Source organism: Stegodyphus dumicola, chromosome 4 (genome assembly GCF_044657685.1).
Source record: "Stegodyphus dumicola isolate Sdum_Otavi_A_Nest chromosome 4, ASM4465768v1".
Lineage (NCBI taxonomy): Eukaryota > Metazoa > Arthropoda > Arachnida > Araneae > Eresidae > Stegodyphus > Stegodyphus dumicola.
Window position 1 is genome coordinate 53581386 of NC_140771.1, and position 22590 is coordinate 53603975.

At 31.7% G+C, this 22590-nt stretch overlaps 1 protein-coding gene across 3 annotated transcripts in view; it reads left to right on the plus strand.

Annotated features, from left to right (window-relative positions):
* The first annotated feature begins 7800 nt into the window (after positions 1 to 7800).
* LOC118200314 (UV-stimulated scaffold protein A-like) overlaps positions 7801 to 22590 on the plus strand; it is a 74996-nt gene continuing 60206 nt past the window's right edge. Inside the window, exons 1-3 of one of the 3 annotated variants that reach the window (XM_035372268.2) lie at positions 7801 to 7929; positions 18613 to 18749; positions 19415 to 19625. In XM_035372268.2, the coding sequence (XP_035228159.1) occupies positions 18637 to 18749; positions 19415 to 19625 (324 nt within the window). In that variant the 5' untranslated portion in view covers positions 7801 to 7929; positions 18613 to 18636. Of the gene's footprint in view, positions 8019 to 18612; positions 18750 to 19414; positions 19626 to 22590 lie in introns of all 3 variants that reach the window. The other 2 variants (XM_035372270.2, XM_035372269.2) reach the window with 2 other exon arrangements.

Consider the following 22590-nt stretch of genomic DNA (forward strand, 5'->3'; position numbering starts at 1 on the left):
CACTGAAATGTGGTAAAAGCAATCTGCTTAAGAAAACAGATGCCTTTGTAGAAGACTTTCTATGGAAAACTGGCTTTCATTCCCATTATACATGGGCAAAACCAATGTCTTGTAATATAATAATCTATTAGTACAGTAAATACATTTAATTTCTTTGTATTTATTTATGTCATGCTGCTTTTCGTGTAATTTAGTATGATAACCTTATAAGTTTATTTAATTCTGATCATGGTCTATGGAAGTAAGGTAAGTCACCTGTTGCGAGAATATCAAGTTATTAATATTTATGTGAAAGTCTGCAATAACTTTTCATATCATAAGAGATTTACGAATGTGTATATAACTTACACATTATGCAAGATCTATAGAAAGTATCCAAAATTACCATGACATTAATCACACTGTACGAACAGGCAAGACATTATACATTAGGAGAAAATTAACTAATATTTTGGGGGATGAAATACTATTTTACACATGGGAACTGTTTAAACAGTCATGAATCAATAAAGTTCAACCAACAACCGTCATAATTTCCAAATTTCTGATGCCTTTGTCAAATTCAACTCATTCTGCAAATTTAATTTAATTTTAAAATCTTGTAAAATTGCATGATTACACTATTATGTAATTTTACAAATTATGTAATTTAAAATTATCTCGTCAATATTTTCAGACATATAATAAATCATGCATTTATCAAACTAAGTTTTGAATCTGGCATGAGGCTTTGCATCGTCTGGTTATGATTTTTTTCTGTTTGTTTCTATTTTGATTTTTAAAGTTATTTCATGTTCATTTTCGGATTGTTGATTGACTTATAGCATTTTAAACAGCTAGCGGAACGTAACTCTTAAAGTAATTTTGATAACCATGACAAGTAGTTTGATTAACTTGTATTACTTTTTTGTTGATTCTTGTATTGCTTTAAAAATTTGTTACTAGATAAAGTAATATTATCTGAGAATTATGTATTAAAAAATTACATGAGTAAGAAATACCATCATTACAGACGGGGATGTTTCCATAACCGGCACTTGGCAAAATTGCGGATTTGTTTACATCGGAAGTGGGGAACTCTCTAATAAAACATCTGTCGTCATAATACGAAGTTGCTGGCGCTGCGATCACCAAAGCTGGAGGCAGTGTCTAAACACAGCTCCGAAATTTTTTAAATAAGTGTTTCAAAAATATTTTCAACTCTCTAAAATAGTTAAATGCACCTTTCCTATGCAATGTCTCCTTCATCAAATTGAAAAAGGAAACTTCGCTTCTTCGAAACTTCAGGTGTTTTGTCAGCTGTTCACTATGAACACGAGAAATCCAAAAGAGGCCCTGACACCGAATATTCAGATAAGTAACATTCTGTTCTCTATAAAATATCTGCTTCTCTATCACTAGAGTGTCATTAAATTTCTTTATTTATTATTTTTCATAAGATTCTAGCATTATACAATAGTTGGTAATAGTAGCAGATCTTGTGGTTCTTTTCTTCGTAACTATTCCGTAGAGACGCCACATTCCTTATCAGTAGTCCGTTCTTATCAGCAACTCACACCCTTCGGAGGCCCCCCCTTTTCGTGCTTAGGAATTTCTTGTGAGGGAAAAATGGGGATCTCTTGATCATCGATGAGTATAGATTGTGATTTTTGTAACAAAGATCCACGACTTTTTTTTTTTTTTTTTTTTTTTTTCAGGTCTCAAACTTAGAATTATAAGCAAATAAAAATACAGTGACGGAATTTGTTCAACTTGTACTATAATAAATTTCAACGGTTAAATTAATAAATTAATTTTATATTTAACTAATATTTAAGAAAAATAAACTGTATAATTTATTTTTGCTGAAATGCTCTCACACTGTGTATGATGGATTTATAATTTTGTCAATTACTGTTTTTCTGAAATATACATGAATTTTTTTTGGGAACGGTAATATTTAATGTTACTTTAGTTAAAATATTATGTACATCTCTGTGATGATATATGTCTTTTCTAGTTAGGTCTGAAGATAAGGGCATACACATTACAATGTAGGAATTCGTTCCTTTTTTTTTTTTTTTAAACTTAGCTAGAGTTTGCTTCTTAAAGACACTAATTTTTGCAGATGTACTCTTTAACTACACTCATGGACACAATCGTATTTTAGGATATTTTCTACTTCTTTTCCTTTTCTTTCTATAGGCCCTTTTTTCCTCCTCTATTATTATTGGGCCATTTATTTTAAATTTTATTTTGTCCATTCTTTTCTTTCTGGCCTTTTGAACTCGTAAAAAATGTACGAAGTTCCTTTTTACTCTCCTCAAATACCAAATTGCCCCTCTTTCTATATACCTTTCCTTCGCACCTATGCTTGATTTTTCGCCCATCGGTGCAAAAAGACTTAGCGGGTGCAAAACAAGACATCTGTCTACTTTGTCTGTCTGTCTGTCTGACATCGGTTTAAGCTATCTTTCCTGTCAAGCCTTTACTTTCCCCTGGAATTGCCAATGCCAGAGTATGTAAATTTTAGTAGAACGGGCAAGGATTCAAATTATCAGCGGAAGTATCCTGAGTTAAATAGAATGGAAACGAGTTCGAGGTGTGCTGTTCTTACTTCACGAGCGCGGAGGTAGTTAGCCAGAAATTGAAGAACCCCGCGTTTCGGCCTGTGTGCTTGCCTCGGAGAATTGTTAATCGTTCAACGTGATATTCAAAGTTTGCTGAATTAGCAGCGGTATTGTAAAACGCGGTGAAGTTAGTTACGTTTAGAGAGCCTCGTAGTTAGAGTCTTGTTATTATTTCTCTTCAGGTTCGTATTTTTATTTTACCGCCGGGTCGGCGTAGTTTGTGAGCGTCAAGAGCACGCAATTGTAATTTCTTAAGTTGAATAAAAAGGGACTTAAACCCTTAGCAAGACTCTGTCTATTTTACAGTTTCAACAGTCACCTCTTGGTTGCGTACAGGTTGGAGGCGCGCAACTCTACAGTTTAATAAAGGATAAAATTATTTGTTGTATTAAAGATGATGTAGTGAGAGCAAGATTGTTACATGAAACAGAATTAACATTAGAAAAAGCTCTTGATATATGCAGATCTGCTGAAATAAGTGCACATCAAAGGAAAATCATAAAAGATGAGGAAACTGCAGTAAACATAGTGAAAAAGAAACTAAGTAAACATAATAAGAATACCTACAAAGAGGTAAATACCGATAAAGAAAAGACAAAAGTTTGTTCTAAATGTGGAACATCTCATGAGTATCGAATTTGTCCAGCATATGGAAAAATCTGTCATAAATGTAAAAAGGCAAATAATTTCGCGAATCAGTGTAAAAGCTATATAATAAAAAATAAAGCAGTCAAGGTAAACAAAAAAGATGGACAAATTAAGATAATAAATCATGACTCTGAGGAAGACTTAGAATTTTATGTCGGCACATTAAACATTAATTCAGATAACAAGGAAGAGAAATGGATTGTTGACGATAATGTAAATAAAAGTAAACTAAATTTGCAGTTAGATACTGGAGCAATGTTCAATGTTATTTCTAAAAGCAAAGTGGAATAGCTAAATGTTTCTATACAGAAGTCTGAAATTAAAAGATTAATTACATTCTCTGGGAATAAAATGGATACTTTAGAAAAAGTAGTACTTAATTGCCAATATGGAAAAAATACTTATGTTGTGGGATTCCAAGTTATTGACAAAGAAGTACCTTCTATATTATGATTAAAATCGTGTTTGCAACTAGGTTTGACTCAAAAAGTAATGTCTGTTTACACTGAAGACTTACTGGAGGAATATAAAGATGTATTTGAAGGCTTAGGTTTTTTGAATGGAAAATATAAAATCCAGTTAAAACAAGATGTAACACCAGTCATTCATCCTCCTAGAAAAATACCCATAGCTATACGTGATAAAGTTAAGAAAGAATTACAAAGAATGGAAAATTTAAATGTTAATGAGAAAGTAAGAGAACCAACTGAATGGGTAAATTCAATTGTCACAGTTGTCAAACCTAACAAAATAAGAATATGTTTAGATCCTAGAGATTTAAATACGAGATAAATAAAGCTATAAAACGAGAACATTATCCGATGTTAACCATTGACGAAGTGTCACTAGAATGCCTAACGCAAAAATATTTTCTGTTTTAGATGCTAATAGTGCTTTTTGGCAAATCCAGCTTGACGAAGAAAGTAGTAATTTGTGTACATTCAATACACCTTTTGGCAGATACAAATTTAAAAGATTACCTTTTGGCACATGTTCAGCTCCAGAAATTTGCCAAAGAAAATTAAGCAAAATAATAGAAGGTCTAGAAGGCGTTGAATGTATTATAGATGATATCTTAATATGGGGATCTAATGAAAAGGAACATGAGCTAAAAAAGTACTCCAGAGAGCAAGAGAAAATAATTTGAAGTTCAATAAAGCTAAATGTAAAATAAAAGCTAATCGTGTGAATTATATAGGGCACGAGTTAAGTGAAAATGGACTAAAACCTGATTTTTCTTAAGTGGAAGCAATTGTTAAAATGCCAGAACCTACAGATGTGCCTTCGTCGCAAAGATTTTTGGGAATGATTAATTATTTAGCCAAATTTATTCTTAACTTAACTACTATTACTACACAATTAAGACAGTTACTTGAGAAAAATGTTCTCTGGCACTGGACTGAAAAGCATCAAAAAGCTTTCGAAACACTTAAAGAATTGATTGCAAAAGCACCCGTATTAAAATTCTATGATGTTAATAAGGATGTAACTCTTTCAGTAGATGCAAGTTCTGAAGGATTAGGTGCTGTTTTACTACAAGAAAACCAACCAATTGCTTATGCTTCCAGAGCTCTAACAAAAAATCAGAAAAATTATGCTCAGATAGAAAAAGAGCTTTTAGCTATTACTTTTGGATGTTCTAAATTTCATCAATATATATATGGCAAACGTATTACAGTTGAAACTGATCATCGACCATTAGAAAGCATAACTAAGAAACCTCTTTTTAAAGCACCACAGCGATTGCAAAGAATGCTGTTAAATTTACAGAAATATGATCTAGATGTACGATACAAAAAGGGGAAACACTTATTAATAGCAGACACTTTGAGTAGAGCATATTTGAATACAACAAAAGAAGATAATGATGAAGATACAGAAATTTGTACACTGATTCCAGCATCTGATGACAAAATTTATGAATTAAAGAAAGAAAGTGAATGTGATGCTACACTACAGTGCTTAAAGAAATATATTCTGAGAGGCTGGCCAGAAAGGAAACATCAGGTAGAACCTCAAGTCAAAGTATTTTGGGACTACAGAGATGAGTTGACAATGGAAAATGATTTATTTTTCAAAGGAGGAAGGGTAATTATTCCTTTATGTATGCAAAAGGAAATGTTAAATTTAATTCATGAGGGTCATTTTGGTATAGAAAAATGTAAGAAAAGAGCTAGAGATGTTTTGTTTTGGCCATTTATGAACAAGCAGATAGAAGATAAAATTTCAAAATGTTCTATATGTAATGAATACCAGAACAAAAACATAAGAGAGCCTATGATACCACATGAAATTCCCAATTTACCTTGGTATAAAGTTGCGACAGATTTATTTGAGATTAACAAAGATGTATATTTATTAATTGTAGATTACTATTCCAACTTTTTTGAAATCTGCAAACTACCGGATACTCGAAGTCAGACAGTGATCAGTTACATGAAATCTCATTTTGCAAGATACGGTATACCATTGATAGTGATATCTGATAATGGACCTCAGTTTGCAAGTAAAGAATTTTCAGAATTTGAAAAGAAATACCAATTTAAACATATAACAAGCAGTCCATACCATCCACAGTCGAACGGATTAGCAGAGCGTTCAGTACAAACGGCGAAGAAATTGTTAAAGAAAGCTCAAGCAGATCATGCTGATCCTTATTTAGCATTGTTAGCTCATAGGAACACTCCAACTAATGAGATGCTAGGATCACCAGCTCAACGACTTATGAGTAGAAGAACAAGAACGATTCTTCCTACATCTGAAGAATTACTTAAACCTCAAGTTGTGAGAAATGTAAAAGAAAAAATCAACCAAGAAAGAACTAAACAGAAGTCATATTATGATCGTCATACAAAAACATTTCCATTGCTAAATAAAGGAGATTGTGTTCGGGTATATCAAGATAATCGCTGGAAAGCAGCAGTTGTAGAAGAAGTGCATAAGACGCCTAGATCATATATACTTAGATCAGGTGGATCAGTATTGAGAAGAAATAGAAAAGATATTAGAGGAAACAGTTTAGCTGTTGATGAGAATATCAGAGGAACAGAACAAGGAGTTAATACACAGAAAACAGATGTAAAAGGATATGATTCGAGATATTCTCAAGGGCAAAGTTTAGAAGATCAACTACCAAACTCTGCTAACTCAGAAACAAGGAACGGTGAGCTAAGAACTAAAAGTGGGAGACTGATTAGAAAGCCGGCCAGGTATTTGGACTGATTTTAGACTGTTAAAACTTTTGAACTTTTTAAAAAAACGGAAGATGTAATATTTAATAATTTGTAAATGGTAACATTTAATATTTAGTAACTTGTAATTGGCAACACTTTGGATAGGGATTGAAAAATAGAACTATGCTGGTATTGCAGTTCTCTGGGATTATACATTCTAAGATTGTAAATAAATAGTTTCTAAAAGCTAAAAGTGTACCCTCATAATTTTATAATCAGTAGTGTAGTCTGTTAGCACTCCCCATTGGGGCCCCTTGAGGAATTTCTCGAGAGGCAAAAAGCACGATATTGGGCCTCAATGAATGTATAGATTTGTAGTTTTTGCTCCTTTAATCTATATTTCCTATCTATTTAAATTAAAAGCATATATTAATACAGTGTGGCTCAAATTGATAAAATAGTTCACATATAATAAATTATGACCATTAACTTATTAAATAAATAAAATGCTTATTTAAAAAAAAATAATTAATATTAAAATAAAAAAAACTTTGTAATTTATTTACTTATTTATTTTTGCTGATGTGTTCTCGCCTTGTTTTAGATTTATGATTTTATCTGATGGTGTTTTCTGAGTATATAAATATGTTGGAAACCGCAATAGATGATGTTACTTAAGTTAATGTATAATTTTGCATGATATTATATGTATCTTGATCTTATGTGTCTTCTGTTACTGTGTCTCAAGGTAGAGGCTAACATATTGTTTTCCATGTTAAAAAAAAATAAAAGTCTAATTTAAAAATTTTTAAATTTTAGTTTCCCTGTTATAGTAAAAGTTAGCTTCTAAACTAGACTTATACTGTTATGTGACTGGACCCCCCAATATTTATTTTTTATTATTAATTTTCCCCCATCCTTACATCTATTCAGCTTTACAAAACACACTCATTACACACACTTGGAAAACTCTATTTAACGTAAATGATAACAACTTCATTTGACTACATTCATGGACACAATCATGTTTTTTTTTTTAACAAAATTCTCTTACTTCCTTTCCTTTTCTTACTACAGGCCCTTTTTTTTTTTAATTATAAATATAACTTTTTTTTTTTTCCTCTTCATTACTTTTGGGCCATTTATTTCTTACTTTATTTTGTCCCATCTTTTCTTCCTGGCCTTTCGAACTCGTATAAAATATACGAAGTTCCTTTTTACTCTCCTCTGAAATACGAAACAAACAAAAAATACGAAATTGCCCCCTTTTCTATATACCTTTCTTTCGCACCTATGCTTGATTTTTCGCCCATCGGTGCAGAAAGACTTAGCGGGTGCAAAACAAGACATCTCTCTACTTTGTCTGTCTGTCTGTCTGTCATCGGAAGTGACCGTACGTGCGCCAGAATATAGTAACCCTGATAAACGTTGCAACCCACACAGGGAATTTTCCTGAAGGAGGAAAAGGGAAATTTTCTGTTTACTTTTCGAACATTACGGTAAGAGAAAATAAAGTTTGAAAGTCGCAAATCATTATTAGTTCATATTTTCGCAAAACGTTTATGGGGTTTATTTTTCGAACATTACGGTAAAAGAAAATAAAGTTTTTTATATTTTCGCAAAACGTTTATGGGGTTTTGGAGTTAAAAAATGCAGCAAATTATTATTATTAACATAACAAAAAGTTCCTTTTTTAGGTATTATATATGTTATAAATATTGCCATGAAGACAAACTGGGCAAAGTTAAAATGAAACCAATACAACAGCATTTAATTTATTATAGCTTTTTTCTTACTTTTACTAGAATTCTAATGATAAAATGATTAGTGCATTTAAATACATATTAAATGAAAATATTAAAATAGATTTGGAGATGCATTAAATATCATTTGGACTAATTTAATTATGTATTCTTACATATATAGCTATGCACATTTAATTTTTCTCAATAAAAATAATTAAGCTATCCTTATTATTTTTATATGTCTATACATTTTTAAACTCTGCACATAGCTACTCAGAAAGAAAGATATATGGGTAAAATATAAGAAGATAAAAATTATTAATCTTCCCTTCAAAGCCAAATGGATGTAGTTGTAGTATATGATTTCAAAAAAAGTAAATCATTAGAATATTAAGCTGAAAATATAAGTCTGAAGGAAAGAGATTTTTCTTAAATTCAAACTGTGCACAAAACATTTCAGCTGGACTGGAACATGTTAATTTACTGTTGTGGAACTAATATGAAAATAATATTGTTGACAGTATAGTAGTGTACCACCAAAGAATTTATGCTGTGAGAAGAAGCAAAGCATGGATAACACCACAAAGCCAAATAATAACTGGCTTAATTTTTACTCTTTTTATGCATAAAATGTCATAGTTTTTAGTATCTCATTAAAATGTATTTTCTAATAATATAATGATTTGCAAATGATGGAAATTTACTTGTCATTAAAACATTTTGTTCTAAACATGCTTCAGCTTATCAAACAATTTATCCTATGGATTTAACAATTTCGGAATTGCCCATGACGAAAAGTCTGCAATAGAATTTTGGATAAACTGCAGAATCACCCATTGCTTGATGCATTTTTAAGAATTGCACATACTCGGTATCCATGTACACATTGACGTATTTTCACTTAAAAAAAAATCCCAGAATTGCACAAAAATGGCACTGCACACACCCTTGACTTTATCTTACACATCGACCTATTTTCACTTAAAAAGTAAAAGAAATTGACAAAAATCCAATTGCTCTTACCCTTGTAAAAAGTGGCAAACAAATTAGTGGGCGATTCTGCAATTTAGCGAGAATGTTTTCAAAGAAAAAGCATCATTCATTAAAGAAAATTATGTTTGAACAACCAACGAGAGTAAATTATGCTTTAGCGATAACTCAGTAGCGAAATAACGATGCAGGCATCCATTCAGTTATGTTTAGCAATTTTTATATAAATTATAATAATGATCTGAATAGTTATTTACTCTTATGCTTGCATTCAGTCATGTTTACCTTTTTTTATATAAATTATTATAATAATAAAAAAGTATCATAGGAAATTAAACTTTCATCTCAATTAAAACAATAATCTTAAATAGTTACTTACTATTATACTTAATTTCTTGCATTAGAGTTGTCGCAATTATTTTTGGCAGCACTGGCATTAACAATAGTTTGGCAATTTTTGATAATTGTCAAAACCAAATAGTACCAGTTTTTTCTAAGTTTTTAATGTTAGAAACATTCTCTGTATTTTTACAGATTATTTTCATTTGTTACATATGTTACATTGCTGTGAATTTATCATTCATTTGCCTTGACAAGTGTTGCCACTATATCTAAAACATAAGTTGTTTATCTTCACATGTAACCAAGTTTTATATTATTGCTACTGTACGTAAAGTATTTAATTTATCTTCAAAAGCTTCATGCATAACCAGTTCTCAGAGTATTGTCACTGCAGGAAACATGAGTTACTTGATCTCCCAAGCAGGTTGTATATAACCAGTTTTCAGAGTATTGTTATGTGCAAAATTTAAGATGCTTAACCCCTTGACTGGTATGTCTTCACTGTGTGTGGCTGCTCAAAGTTGGCTCAACTTGTTTGCCTGTTCTGCATATGGGAATTAATATTTTCTCATTTTCCTCTTCTGATTTGCCCACACTTTACTTGTAAAGCAATTTAGTCTCTATCTTTCAAGAGATGGTGTAATTTGTGCATATTATTGAAAAGATTCCATCTGGTTTATTTTGTGCAAGATTGAAAATTCTGCTTTGGAAAAAATTTGCTCTTTATATAGAAGGTTTGTGATTCCAAATCATGTGATCATGAGTATTTTTTTTCTGGGAGGGTTGGGTAAAATATGGATGAATATGGTAATGAAAATATTTTATTGCTGGATGAGGAACTGAATTCTAATACTGATTCAAAAATATCTTTCAGTTGTCTAGATTCTTCAGGTGATTAGTGCAGTGAGCTCAGCACTGATGAAGATTTGATTTATGCTAGAAATTTTACTGAGTTTGCTACAAAAAATCCACCTGTTCCATATCCTAGGTTTAATTTCCATCATTACACATGCAAGTTGATCATACTTCAGAAGTTTTTAGAATTTTATGAAATATTAATTTATTCTTTTCGTATGGATAAAATTGTGAAAGACACAAATAAGTATGCTATCCAGTGCATCCAATCAAATGTCACAAAAGAAGTAAATTTTGGGAAGAAACAATCCTGGAAGAGATGCATATATTTTCTGCCTTGAATATACTTCAAGGAATTGTGAAGAAACCTAGAATTGATCATTACTAGATTAAGAGACATTCCACTTACACACCTTTTATCCCTAAAGTACTCTCTCTCTCTTTTTTTAATACTACCTACATTGTTTTGATTATTCAGCATTTGATCCACAAAATTACAAGTTCTTCATATAAGTAAAAGTATGACCAGTTATCAAATATCTGAATGAAATACTTAGTGACCTGACAGTGCCTGAGCGAAATGTAACAATAGTAAATAGCTTTATGGAATGGAAGTGTGGTAGAATATTTGCATTTCAGCATTTTAACATTTTCTTGCAGTATCCAGATTTGCTGCGATGTACCAGTGTGCACTCGTTATAGCGTGAGTATAACGACTTGAACTTCTTGCCGAGAGACTCACTTGCACTTGTACTTCACTGTTCCTGCTTATTCATGGTTGACATTTGACGTCGGCTTATCATCATGTTTTTAATTCCTTTTTTGATATCCTATGGATTTAACAATTTGGGAATTGCCCATGATGGAAAGTCCGCGATAGAATTTTGGGTAAAGTGGCAGAATCATCCACTGTTTGACGTGTTTTTAAGAATTGCACATACTTGGTGTCCATGTACACATCGACTTATTTTCACTTAAAAAAAAATCCCAGAATTGCACAAAAACGGTACTGCGCACACCCTTGACTTTATCTATGTACACATCGAGCTATTGTCATTTTAAAAGTAAAAGAAAATTGACAAAGATGCAATTGTTTTTTACCCTTGTAAAAAGCGGAAAACAAATAAGTGGGCGATTCTGCACTTTACCAAGAATGTTTTCAAAGAAAAGGCATCATTCATTATAGAAAATTATGTTTGAACAACCAACGAGATGACACTATGCTTTAGCGATAACTCGGTAGCGAAATATTATATGAAATTAACCTTTCATCTAAATTAAAACATCAATATTAGATAGCTATTTATTATTATACTTCCTTTCTTACATTAGGGTTGCTGCAATTACTTTTGACAGCATTGGCATCAACAATAGTTTGGCGATTTTTTACGGCCCTCGAAACCGAATAGTACCTGCAATTCTTAAAAACGAGTTAAGCAGTGCACGATTCTGCACTTTCCCCTTTTATATTTGATTCAACTGTCATGAATGATTTTAAGTTGCTGGAAAAGTTATCAAATTAAAGTTTTTTAAGTTCAGAATTATATGATATGAGAGCAACTGCTTTTACTTTTAATTCCTTCAAAATCATAATGGGCCTGGAACTATTTAAATATACTTACAATTCTTCAAACAGAAGTATGTACCATGATACTTCATTCCTAAAGTGCATTTAGTTGCCAAAACTTGGAAATTAAATCACCCAATTTGTAAAGTACAAATCTCAAATTTCACCAAAGCCTTATATGGTGACCTCTTTAATTATGAAGTAGAATTCTCTATTATTTATAAAGTAACAAAATGATTTTGTATTTGTTTATAAAGTAACAAAATGATTTTGTGTTTGTTGGACGAAATAAAATTTAGAAAGACTATTTCCATTTTTATAAATAGAGAAAATAAATGATTAAGCAGTTAAATTCGATGACCATGGAAACTACAGAATGAAAAAATTCTTATAGGAATTATGGAATAAATAATCAGAGGATTAATAAGAAGAGAACTTATTTGTTATGTCCATTTGTTTGTAATCTCCATTTGTTAATAACAATCTGTAAATGGATAATAGAGCTGGCATTAATCTAATTACTGCTTTTAGACCTTTAATTGTAGCTCACATTTTAAAGTATTTCAAACAAATCGCTATGTAACAAAATGGAAATAATTCTAATTCTGTGATTTATTATCATGCATTTGCTACTTTTAAAATAGGTATTGGCTGATGGGCCAACAGAAAAGGCAAATACTTTGACAAAAGTCTACATTAATGGTGTGCCTTCAGTCTTCTGAATGGAATTACAGATGTGTGTAGGTGTAACTTGCATTAGAAAAAATAAAAATGTATCTGTTAATTCATTAAGTACTTATATAAAGTTTTGATCTCTGCATGTTGATCAATATGTTTGGTTTGTAGGAAAAAATGACTATTATATTTTACCCCAAAATCTTAGTATTTAAAAAATGTTCATATCTCAAATTGCAGTTTCTGTGTTGCTCATGTTATCCCATCTCACTTCCTTTTTATCAAAGGCATTTCTTATTCCAAAGAAATGCATAGAGGTTAAGAATAAAGAACCATGAGTTCTACTTTTCAAACTAATGAGTTATGAGTACTTACATATTAATGAACCACCTTGGTGCAATCTGGAGATGTTAAAAAAACATCAGAGAATTGGAGAAACTTGGCATCATGCTCACTTTGGCAATATTGGCTATCTACTAAACATTTTGCAACAAAATTCTGTATTGCTACAGAAATTGTTACTTCTTTTTTATAACAGCCTCCAAAATTTGACAGCTAAGTCAACTGAGATGTTACATGTTGCGAGGTACAAGAACATATAGCAAAATTTCTGCAAGATGTCTTGATTGATTAGCGATTCAGTCTGGAGGCTACTATAATAAGGAAGTACCCAGAAATTTTGTCATAGTTTCTTACATTGCTCATAAATTCTCCATGTGCATATTTTAAAATTAAGTTTAAGGCAAAAAATATCATGATTTGTTTAAAAAAAAGCCTTGGAACTTGGAACACGACAAAACACATACAAAAGAGATAACATTGTTTGACTGAAGGATTATTGTGAACATGGTTGCCTGAGGAATGGTTATGTGCACAGTTTTTTGAGAATTTGGCAACTTCTACTAAGGTGGTTGCAATAGTATATAAGTACCTCATTATTCACTTAAATGAAAAGCTTTATACATTATTTAAAAAAATGTCTCTTATTTTGGTACTTCTTTATTATAGCAGGCCCAAGATTGAATTGCCAATCAACTAAGATATCTCGCTAAAATCTGGTTGAGTGTTCTTATACGAGGGCAATCTAAAAAAAAAGGTCTCCTATATTTTTAGATATACAAAGAACCGTTTATTTTCTATAATTGCTACATCACTTTAAAGATTGAAAAATGCTTTATTTTTCAACATAATCGCCATTTCGGTCGATGCATCTTTGTAGACGCTGTGGCAGTTTTACAATGCCCATGTCATACCAGCTTGCACCATGCCCTTCAGGAAGCGTCAGTCGAGTCCAAGAAGTTGTCATTTTCGTCTCCGTAGCGGCGAAGAAATCGCGGGAAGAATCAAACCGTTGCCGTTTGTGGTCTTCTGTCAGCATATGCGGCACCCATCTTGTACACACCTTCCAATATTGCAACTTTTCCATTAAAATCCTGTGGATGGTGCTTCTGAAAACCTCAGGAACCAAAATGCAGAGAGCATCCAGAGTGATCCTCCGATCTTTACGCATGAGTTCCTCAACTTTTCCGATTGTCTCGTCGGCAATTGACAGCCTCCCACTCCTTTCTTCGTCATGAATTTCAGTACGACCGGCTGTAAACTCTCTACACCACTTGCGAACGTTTTTGACATCCATGCACAACTGTCCATACACTTCCGTCAATAGGCGGTGAATTTCAACTGGTTTAACGCCTTTTGCATTCAAAAATCGAATAACTGCGCGCACTTCGCACTTGGCGGCAACATTTATCGGGAGCTCCATTTCAAATGGCTGCCAAGCCAAGACTAAGCATCCAAGCGAAGCGCCTGCGTGCTTATGTGGTAGTGGAGAAGGCACCACTCACGATACTGTTGCCAACAACCGTATTATAACTTTCTGTACGTCCCCAAAAAATAGGAGAACTTTTTTTGGGGATTGCCCTCAGATCTTCCCACAAGACTGTTAGCACTAGCCCCATCTTCTATACCCGTTCTTATACCTTGCCACGTAATCATATATTAGCACTGTGTTACATTTTTGTTCTAACTGCATGTTCTTCTATTATTTATGTTTCATGAGGTTTTTGAATTCACATTGTTTATTTTAAAATGTATTCATTGCTCTTTTATTTGTGTGTGTGAATATGATGCTAACAGTCTTTAATTTACCAAGTAATGAAGTAGAGTCCATGTCATTTTTCAAGAAAGAGATTTTTTATGTAACAAATGAGTATGCAAAAAAGGCCACAGCATGAAACTTTGTGTTAACAATGAAACTATATGGAGTTGCAGTGTTTAAAATTTCAAAAAGAGAATAGCCTTCCTTTGGAATTTTTTCAGTGGCTCCAGAATATTGTTCGTCACTGCTATTAGATTTATGTATTCTTGGGCAGAGGAATTGACATCCATAAAATAATTAAGTCACAATAACACACCAAACAAATACTAATTCAGAAGTCAAACAACAAAAATCAGTGTTATAGTTTTAAATTTTTACAGGACTAGTTTCGAAGGTTTTAACGAACCATCGAAACTAGTCCTGTGAAAATTTGAAAGTATAACACTGATTTTTGTTGTTTGACTTCTGAATTAGTATCCATGGAATAATCTAACAAACAGGTTAATATGTGCAGAAAGTGCTACAGTTGACTAGAATATACATTTGATAAAATAATAATAATAAGGATAAAGATAAGAACTCTTACAAATATTCTCAGGAAACATCATGTGAGTTATTATTATTATATATTCAGGGGCGTAGCTAGAGGGGGGCAAGGGGGGACATCTGTCCCCGGGCGCAGAATCCAAGGGGTGCCAAATTGATGTTACGACATTTTAGAATTCAATGTTTTCCATTCTTGGCAAGCAGTAGGGGGCACGAAATCTTCAGTTACCCTGGGCGCTGAAAACCCTAGCTACAACTCTGTATATTTTATGATGTTTATTTTTACATTCATGCTTCACAAGCTTGGTGAAAATATAGCCGAGATCCTGGCACAAATGTAAATCGCCAATTATGGTTGGGGATACTATAACAGTAAAGTACCCACATTTTTCATTAAGGTTTACTTCATAGATATAGCAGTATATTGTTCCTCAAGTCAATTAACTGTTATACATTAAAAAGAAAAATTTAAATAAAGATTTGGATACTAAAAGAAAAAACTTGATTTTTTAATCTAAAAAAAAAAAATTTCATTGGATAAAGGTTTAGAAGTCATATACTGTTATAGCAATTTATTTATTTATTCAAATAATGAAAAGCAAGAAGTATCTATTTATGCTTACAAGTATCCATTGAGATTTTAAAATGAGGTTCTGTCACTTGTTTTCTTTAGCATTTCTTTCTGTTCAAAAACTGTTCTGCTGCTTTTAAAGTGAAATAAATATCTAATTGCAGCTGTTAAGAATCTAGTTGTGACTTTTGTATTTTTCTGAATTATAACATATGGCTTTTACTGGCACTAAATTGGACAACATTTGATATAATGTATAAATCTTGATTGACATTTTAGCTGTTGTTTTGGGAGGGGAAATTAAAGGGGACAATATAGTCATGCTATAAACCATATGTTTTAGGTAAAAAATATATATGGTAAAAATATATTTATGGGTGCCCCTTGGTAAAAATTGGCAATTTTTTGTAGTACATGGATACCGACTTTGTGCAATTCTTTGACTCTTTATTTTGGCTTTGTGTTGTGGCAATTTTTGTGCCCAAAATAGCCACTACACAAAGACAAAATAAGAAGTCAAAGAATTGTGCAAACTCGGTATCCATATATACATCGACCTATTTTCACTTTAAAAAAATCAGAGAATTGCAAAAAACATGGCATTGTGCACTTCCTTGGCTTTATCCATGTACACATTGACCTATTTTCACTTAAAGAAACATTACACAAACTTGGCACTGTGCACTCCCTAGACTCGCCCATGTACACATGGATTAATTTTCACTTAAAAAGTCAAAGGAGCACCCAATTCTCCAGTGGAGCCAAACAAAAAATACATAATCTCAATAAACTACATTTTAACTCAAACAATAAAATAACAAAAAAAAAAAAAAAAAAAAAAAAAAAAAAAAGAAAAGAAATTCATCTTATGCATCTAAGCACTACACAAAGCAAATATTTACTTTATTTAGAAATTTCTGAGTTCTTAAGTCTGTGGCACACAAAATTCCTTAACAGCATCCAAAAACTTCCTAAAATTATCTGAACTAAAATCTGTATGTCGGTGTCGCCACGTAAATTCACAAAAGTGAGAGTCAAAAATATCCCTCATAGTGCCAGTATCCTCCGTTCAACCATATGCATTTCCTTCTTACAAACAAGACACTTATAATGGCTGCTAAGTAAACCTTCATTTACACACTGGTCAATTAATGCTCTCTTCCCCTTTAGTTCCAAATCGTACAAAAACTTCAAATTAATCTTACCACATTCAGCCCATTCTACCATCTAAACCACAAAACAAGCAATGTACTTCCTAACCAACACACATTACAAGCCTTTACAAATCTTTTTCCCGTCATTCAAAATTTATGGCAATCACACAACTGATTATGTCATAATAAGGTTTCCGTAACATCTAACTCTTCTTCTTCTTCAATGGCCAGACAGCCCAGGATAGGCCCTTGCCTTCCTCAGAATCAAATTTCAAGCTCTTCTATCCTTGGCCATGGACATCCAATTAGTTATTTTTAAAATTCTTAAGTCTGTTTCCAAACAGTCGAGCCATTTAAGTTTAGTCTCCCTCTTTTTCGAGTGCCGAATGGTCTGGCCAAGAAGATCTTTTTAGTTACACGATTTTCATCCATTCTGCACAGGTGCCCTGCCCATTTAATTCTCTGAATCCTTATATATTTTACTATACCTAGTTCTTTAAATGATTTATAGAGTTCAGAGTAAGTTCTTCTTCTCCAGATACTGTTACATTTTATGCCACCAAAAATACTTCTCAACATTTTTCTTTCAAAGACAGAAATGATACTTTTAGCTTATTCGCTTTTTATGCCATTGCCCAGGTCTCAGCAGAGTATGTAAGAATGGGTCTGATTAAGCTTTTGTAAAATAGAATCTTCATTTTTCTGCTAGTGAAGTTAGACTTCAAGTATTTTTTGAGGCGAAAAAAACATTGGTTAGCGTCTGTGACTCTACTACGGATCTCAGGCATTAAATCATTGAGAGTATTAACTTCTGATCCTAAATATTTAAATTTGCTAACAGTTTCAAATTTGTAATTCCCAATTTCAAAATAGGGGCTGCTGTTATTACCACATGGCATGTACTTAATTTTATCTTGTTTGATTGCTAGATGCATTTTGCTGGCTGCAGCCTCTAGAGATGTAAAAGTCTCTCTAAGTGACTCAGGAGTGCGTGTGACTATGTCAATATCATCGGCAAACGCAAAAATCTCAACAGACCTGTTAAAGATAGTTCCATGAGTATTATTGTTGGAGTCTTTTATGATTTTTTGGAGGATAAGGTTAAAAAGCAAGCAGGCCATTGCATCACCCTGTCTGAGCCCATTTGAAACAACAATATGCTCTGAGAAGTTATTCTGAATTTTAACCCTAAGTTTTGTCTCAATAAGAGTAATGGTGACCAAATTTATAAGTTTTTCAGGTATTGCAAATTCTCTCATAGCTTCAATTAAATATTTTCTGTTTACCGAGTCGTAGGCAGTCTTAAAATCAACAAAAACATGGTCCGTTGTTAAGCCATATTCATTAGTTTTTCCCCAAAATTTGCCTAATGTTAAAGATATGTTCTGTTGTAGATCTTCCTTTGCGGAAAGCACATTGGCAATCACCTACAAATTTAACTGCTCAGGTTACCATAAATGAAACAACAACTTTATTTCGCATTTGCGACATCATTTTGCGATTGTATTATCGCAAAATGAAACAACGACATTGTGATAATACAAGAGGTACCCTTCAATCTACTCTAACCAAATATATAATTTATGTATGAATTCTGTCAATGTTTTTCATTTCTAATACTTTTAACTAATATTTGTAGGTTTTGTATTTAGTTTGTGATGAAATGTCTCTTGAAGATAAAGAATCTGAAATTTTAAAGATTATAGAAACTCTAACGACTACAGGTCAACGAACTTTGGATGATGATGGAATGAAAAAATTAAAGAAGATTTGCAAGTAAACCTTATTTCTAATAAATTTTTAATGTACTTAAAATCGTTTACTCTAAACAAATACTAGGATGCTTTTTGAATTGCTGTTGTAATCTTTCCTGTTCCTTAAGTTGAATATGAAATGCCTGTAAATCTAAATTAAATTTTATTAACTGTTAAATCAAATGAAGATTTGTACTTCCAACAGAACTGTTATACAAGACCATGCTAAAATTCATGTTATTTAAAATGTGTCTAACTTTCAACAAGATTTATTGGGGAATAAGAAGAATGTTAAAATGTTTTATCAAAGAAATGTGATTATTTTACTTATTATTCAATTAAGCAGCATCTAAATGTACTCTTGTGTAATTAATTCCATGCTGGGCTTCTTTCAACTACACTGTACCTGAATAGTAGAAAATTAAATTTTATTTAATGAATTTGTTTTATTTTTCCTATTTAAATATATGTAGAACTTTGAGTATTATGTCATGTTTAATTTATTTCACTCTTTTTAATTGTTATTTGAAGTTTAATTGTTATTTGAAGTTTACGTAGAAATTTAATTATAGTCTTTTATTGATTGTAAATTTATATTTTGATAATGAATATAAATTATTTTAAGCGAAAGTGTATTTAATATTGCTTTCATTTTCAAAATTGCATCATTTTATTTATATATTTCAGGCTATCAAATGATTATGTCAGTTATGCTTATTATGCTTTGATGACACAGTTAAGGAAAAAGCATTCAGAAATTCGTTACAGTGCTCTTTTGATCATGAATGAGCTGTTCTGTAGATCTTCTGCATTCAGGAAATTACTTGAAGTTGATTTAGAAGAATTTCTTCAATTAGTTGCTGAAACAGACTCAGAAATTCCTCTGCCTTTGCCTAAGGTATACTTAACATTATAGATTTATTTGAAGATTTCTTAAAAGAAAGAATTACTGAAATTTATTTCTGATACTTTTTAAGTGTAGCAGAGTCTTGCAAACTTGTCATAATGTGCTACACATACATAAATATGTGTTCGCATTTATATGTACTGTGTGTAATATTTGCCCTGTTTGTCTTTAAAAAGTTGTTGAATTATATGGAATGTCGAGATATCAGGAGTCGAGTTTGCAGTACTCTACTCTGTAATGTTTTTCTGAACTGTAATTTTATTACTTCTATGTTTTCTTTTCCTGAACACATTTTCAGTTTCCCCCCCTTTTTTTTTTTTGTATAACTTATTGTTATTTAACATGCAGTTTATATTATGTATTGGAAATCAAAAGACTGATACTTGTTTTCTAATAATTACATCTGATTTTATATAAGCATTTAAGTTGGATATTCTAAAAAATTTTCTATAGAATTTATTTCCTTGATGCTAATGCAGAGGATTTTACAAAATAGTGAGAGTTCTGTAAAATTAAAATTTAAAGTTTAGGATTCCAGTTAAAAAAAATTCCATTTAGGGCAAAATACAAACTGCTTTAATTGATTTTTTAAAAAAAATCACAACACATTTAAGATGTATTTCAGTGTTTATTTTAAATTTATTTATAAAGAAGTGTTTTGGCACTAAACTGAAAAATTAAGTAAGTTTTAAAACTTATATAAGTTCTAACACTTCTCTTATTTCTAAATATTATAAATTTTTAGTTTAATCTTTACTTCATGAATTAATAGGCTCTTACATGAAGTCTTTTCAAAAGTTTTGGATGTAGAGTTACAACTCCTCTGATTAAACACAAAGACTTTTTTCATCTTGATCTCTAAACTTCCTAAAAAAGCAATAAAGAAAATATGGTACAAATGTATTATCCCCTTCAAGCAGCATTATTTAATCCCAGTTGTGGATAAGCATGACGTTACAACATATTCATGCATCTGCTCTTCGTTTAATGTAATCAGAGGTAGACGAGTATGCAGTGTGAGAATTTGTGATAAGAAAATATCCGTTTCAAAATGGTTTGGAGGGCTGTAGAATCACATTTTTGATGGCACTTTGGTTCATTTACAGCTAATCAAGATAATTACTGTCTTTTGAATGGGAAAACAACAGCTGGATATGGTCAACAAAACAATATAGTTTGGAACAATTAGTTGTGAGTTGTTTGTACTAAAAAGAGCCTTGAGTAAAATCATAGAGCCTAGCAGAATAGTAGAAATCAATGAAAGCCTTTTTATAAAGTATAAAAATGAAGCCACCACGTAAAATTGTAGCCACACTGAACAGCCACTGTTGAGGAAATTCTGAAAGAAAACTTCTGCAGCAGTGGCTGTTTGTTGAAATGTGCTGAGAGACTGATCAATATTTTATTCTAAGAGCTGCAGACAGAAATGTGGCTCAGAATTCTTTAGCAGAACTGTTCATGGAACTCGGAATTCTGTGGGAGCAATTGGCACAAATTTGGCAAGATCTCGGCCACCTCTCATGGTTTGATGGTCGCCAAATTTCACTGTCACTGGAACAGTACATACATACTGATCAAACAATACATAAGTAAAAGTTTAATGATAAATTCTCATGAAACTAATTGAATTGAAATTATTATCTCTTAATAAAATTTAAATTGTATTTTAGGGAGATACGTTAATTAACCAGAAATGACATCAGTCTGTAAATCACTTGATCTTGATAAGCACAGATATGCTTTGACTTAATTTTAACCAAAATTGTTGTCTGAATTTACTGGACTGCCACACACTGATGATATATGAGTTGATCCTAAATTAACCATCATCCTATGAATTGTATTTGTCAGGGGCAACCTAAAACCTTAATGGACATCAGTATCCTTGGATTTAATTTCGTTGTTATAAATGATCTTAGCAGAGTTTTTTGGTACTATTCCGTTTTGAGGACTGTAAAAAAATTGCAGCAAAAATGTATGCGCAAAAATGCCAAATCTAGCAAACGTGCCCATTTAACAGCGCGCCAATTCAACATATGCGCTGATTTCAGACTGCGTAAGTTTATATAGTTCTATATTTCTTAAGATGCCATTGAAGTACTAGTTTAATTTTTAAATCCTTTCTAGATATCCTATGGATTTAACAATTTCGGAATTGCCCATGACGAAAAGTCTGCAATAGAATTTTGGATAAACTGCAGAATCACCCATTGCTTGATGCATTTTTAAGAATTGCACATACTCGGTATCCATGTACACATTGACGTATTTTCACTTAAAAAAATCCCAGAATTGCACAAAAATGTCACTGCACACACCCTTGACTTTATCTTACACATCGACCTATTTTCACTTAAAAAGTAAAAGAAATTGACAAAAATCCAATTGCTCTTACCCTTGTAAAAAGCGGCAAACAAATTAGTGGGCGATTCTGCAATTTAGCGAGAATGTTTTCAAAGAAAAAGCATCATTCATTAAAGAAAATTATGTTTGAACAACCAACGAGAGTAAATTATGCTTTAGCGATAACTCGGTAGCGAAATAGCGATGCAGGCATCCATTTAGCTATGTTTAGCAATTTTTATATAAATTATAATAATGATCTCGATAGTTATTTACTCTTATGCTTGCATTCAGTCATGTTTACCTTTTTTATATAAATTATTATAATAAAAAAGTATTATATGAAAATAACCTTTCATCTGAATTAAAACAATAATCTTAAATAGTTACTTACTATTATACTTAATTTCTTGCATTAGGGTTGTCGCAATTATTTTTGGCAGCACTGGCATTAACAATATTTTGGCAATTTTTGATAATCGTCAAAACCGAATAGTACCAGTTTTTTCTAAGTTTTTAATGTTAGAAACATTCTCTGTATTTTTACAGATTATTTTGATTGTTACATATGTTACATTGCTGTGAATTTATCATTCATTTGCCTTGACAAGTG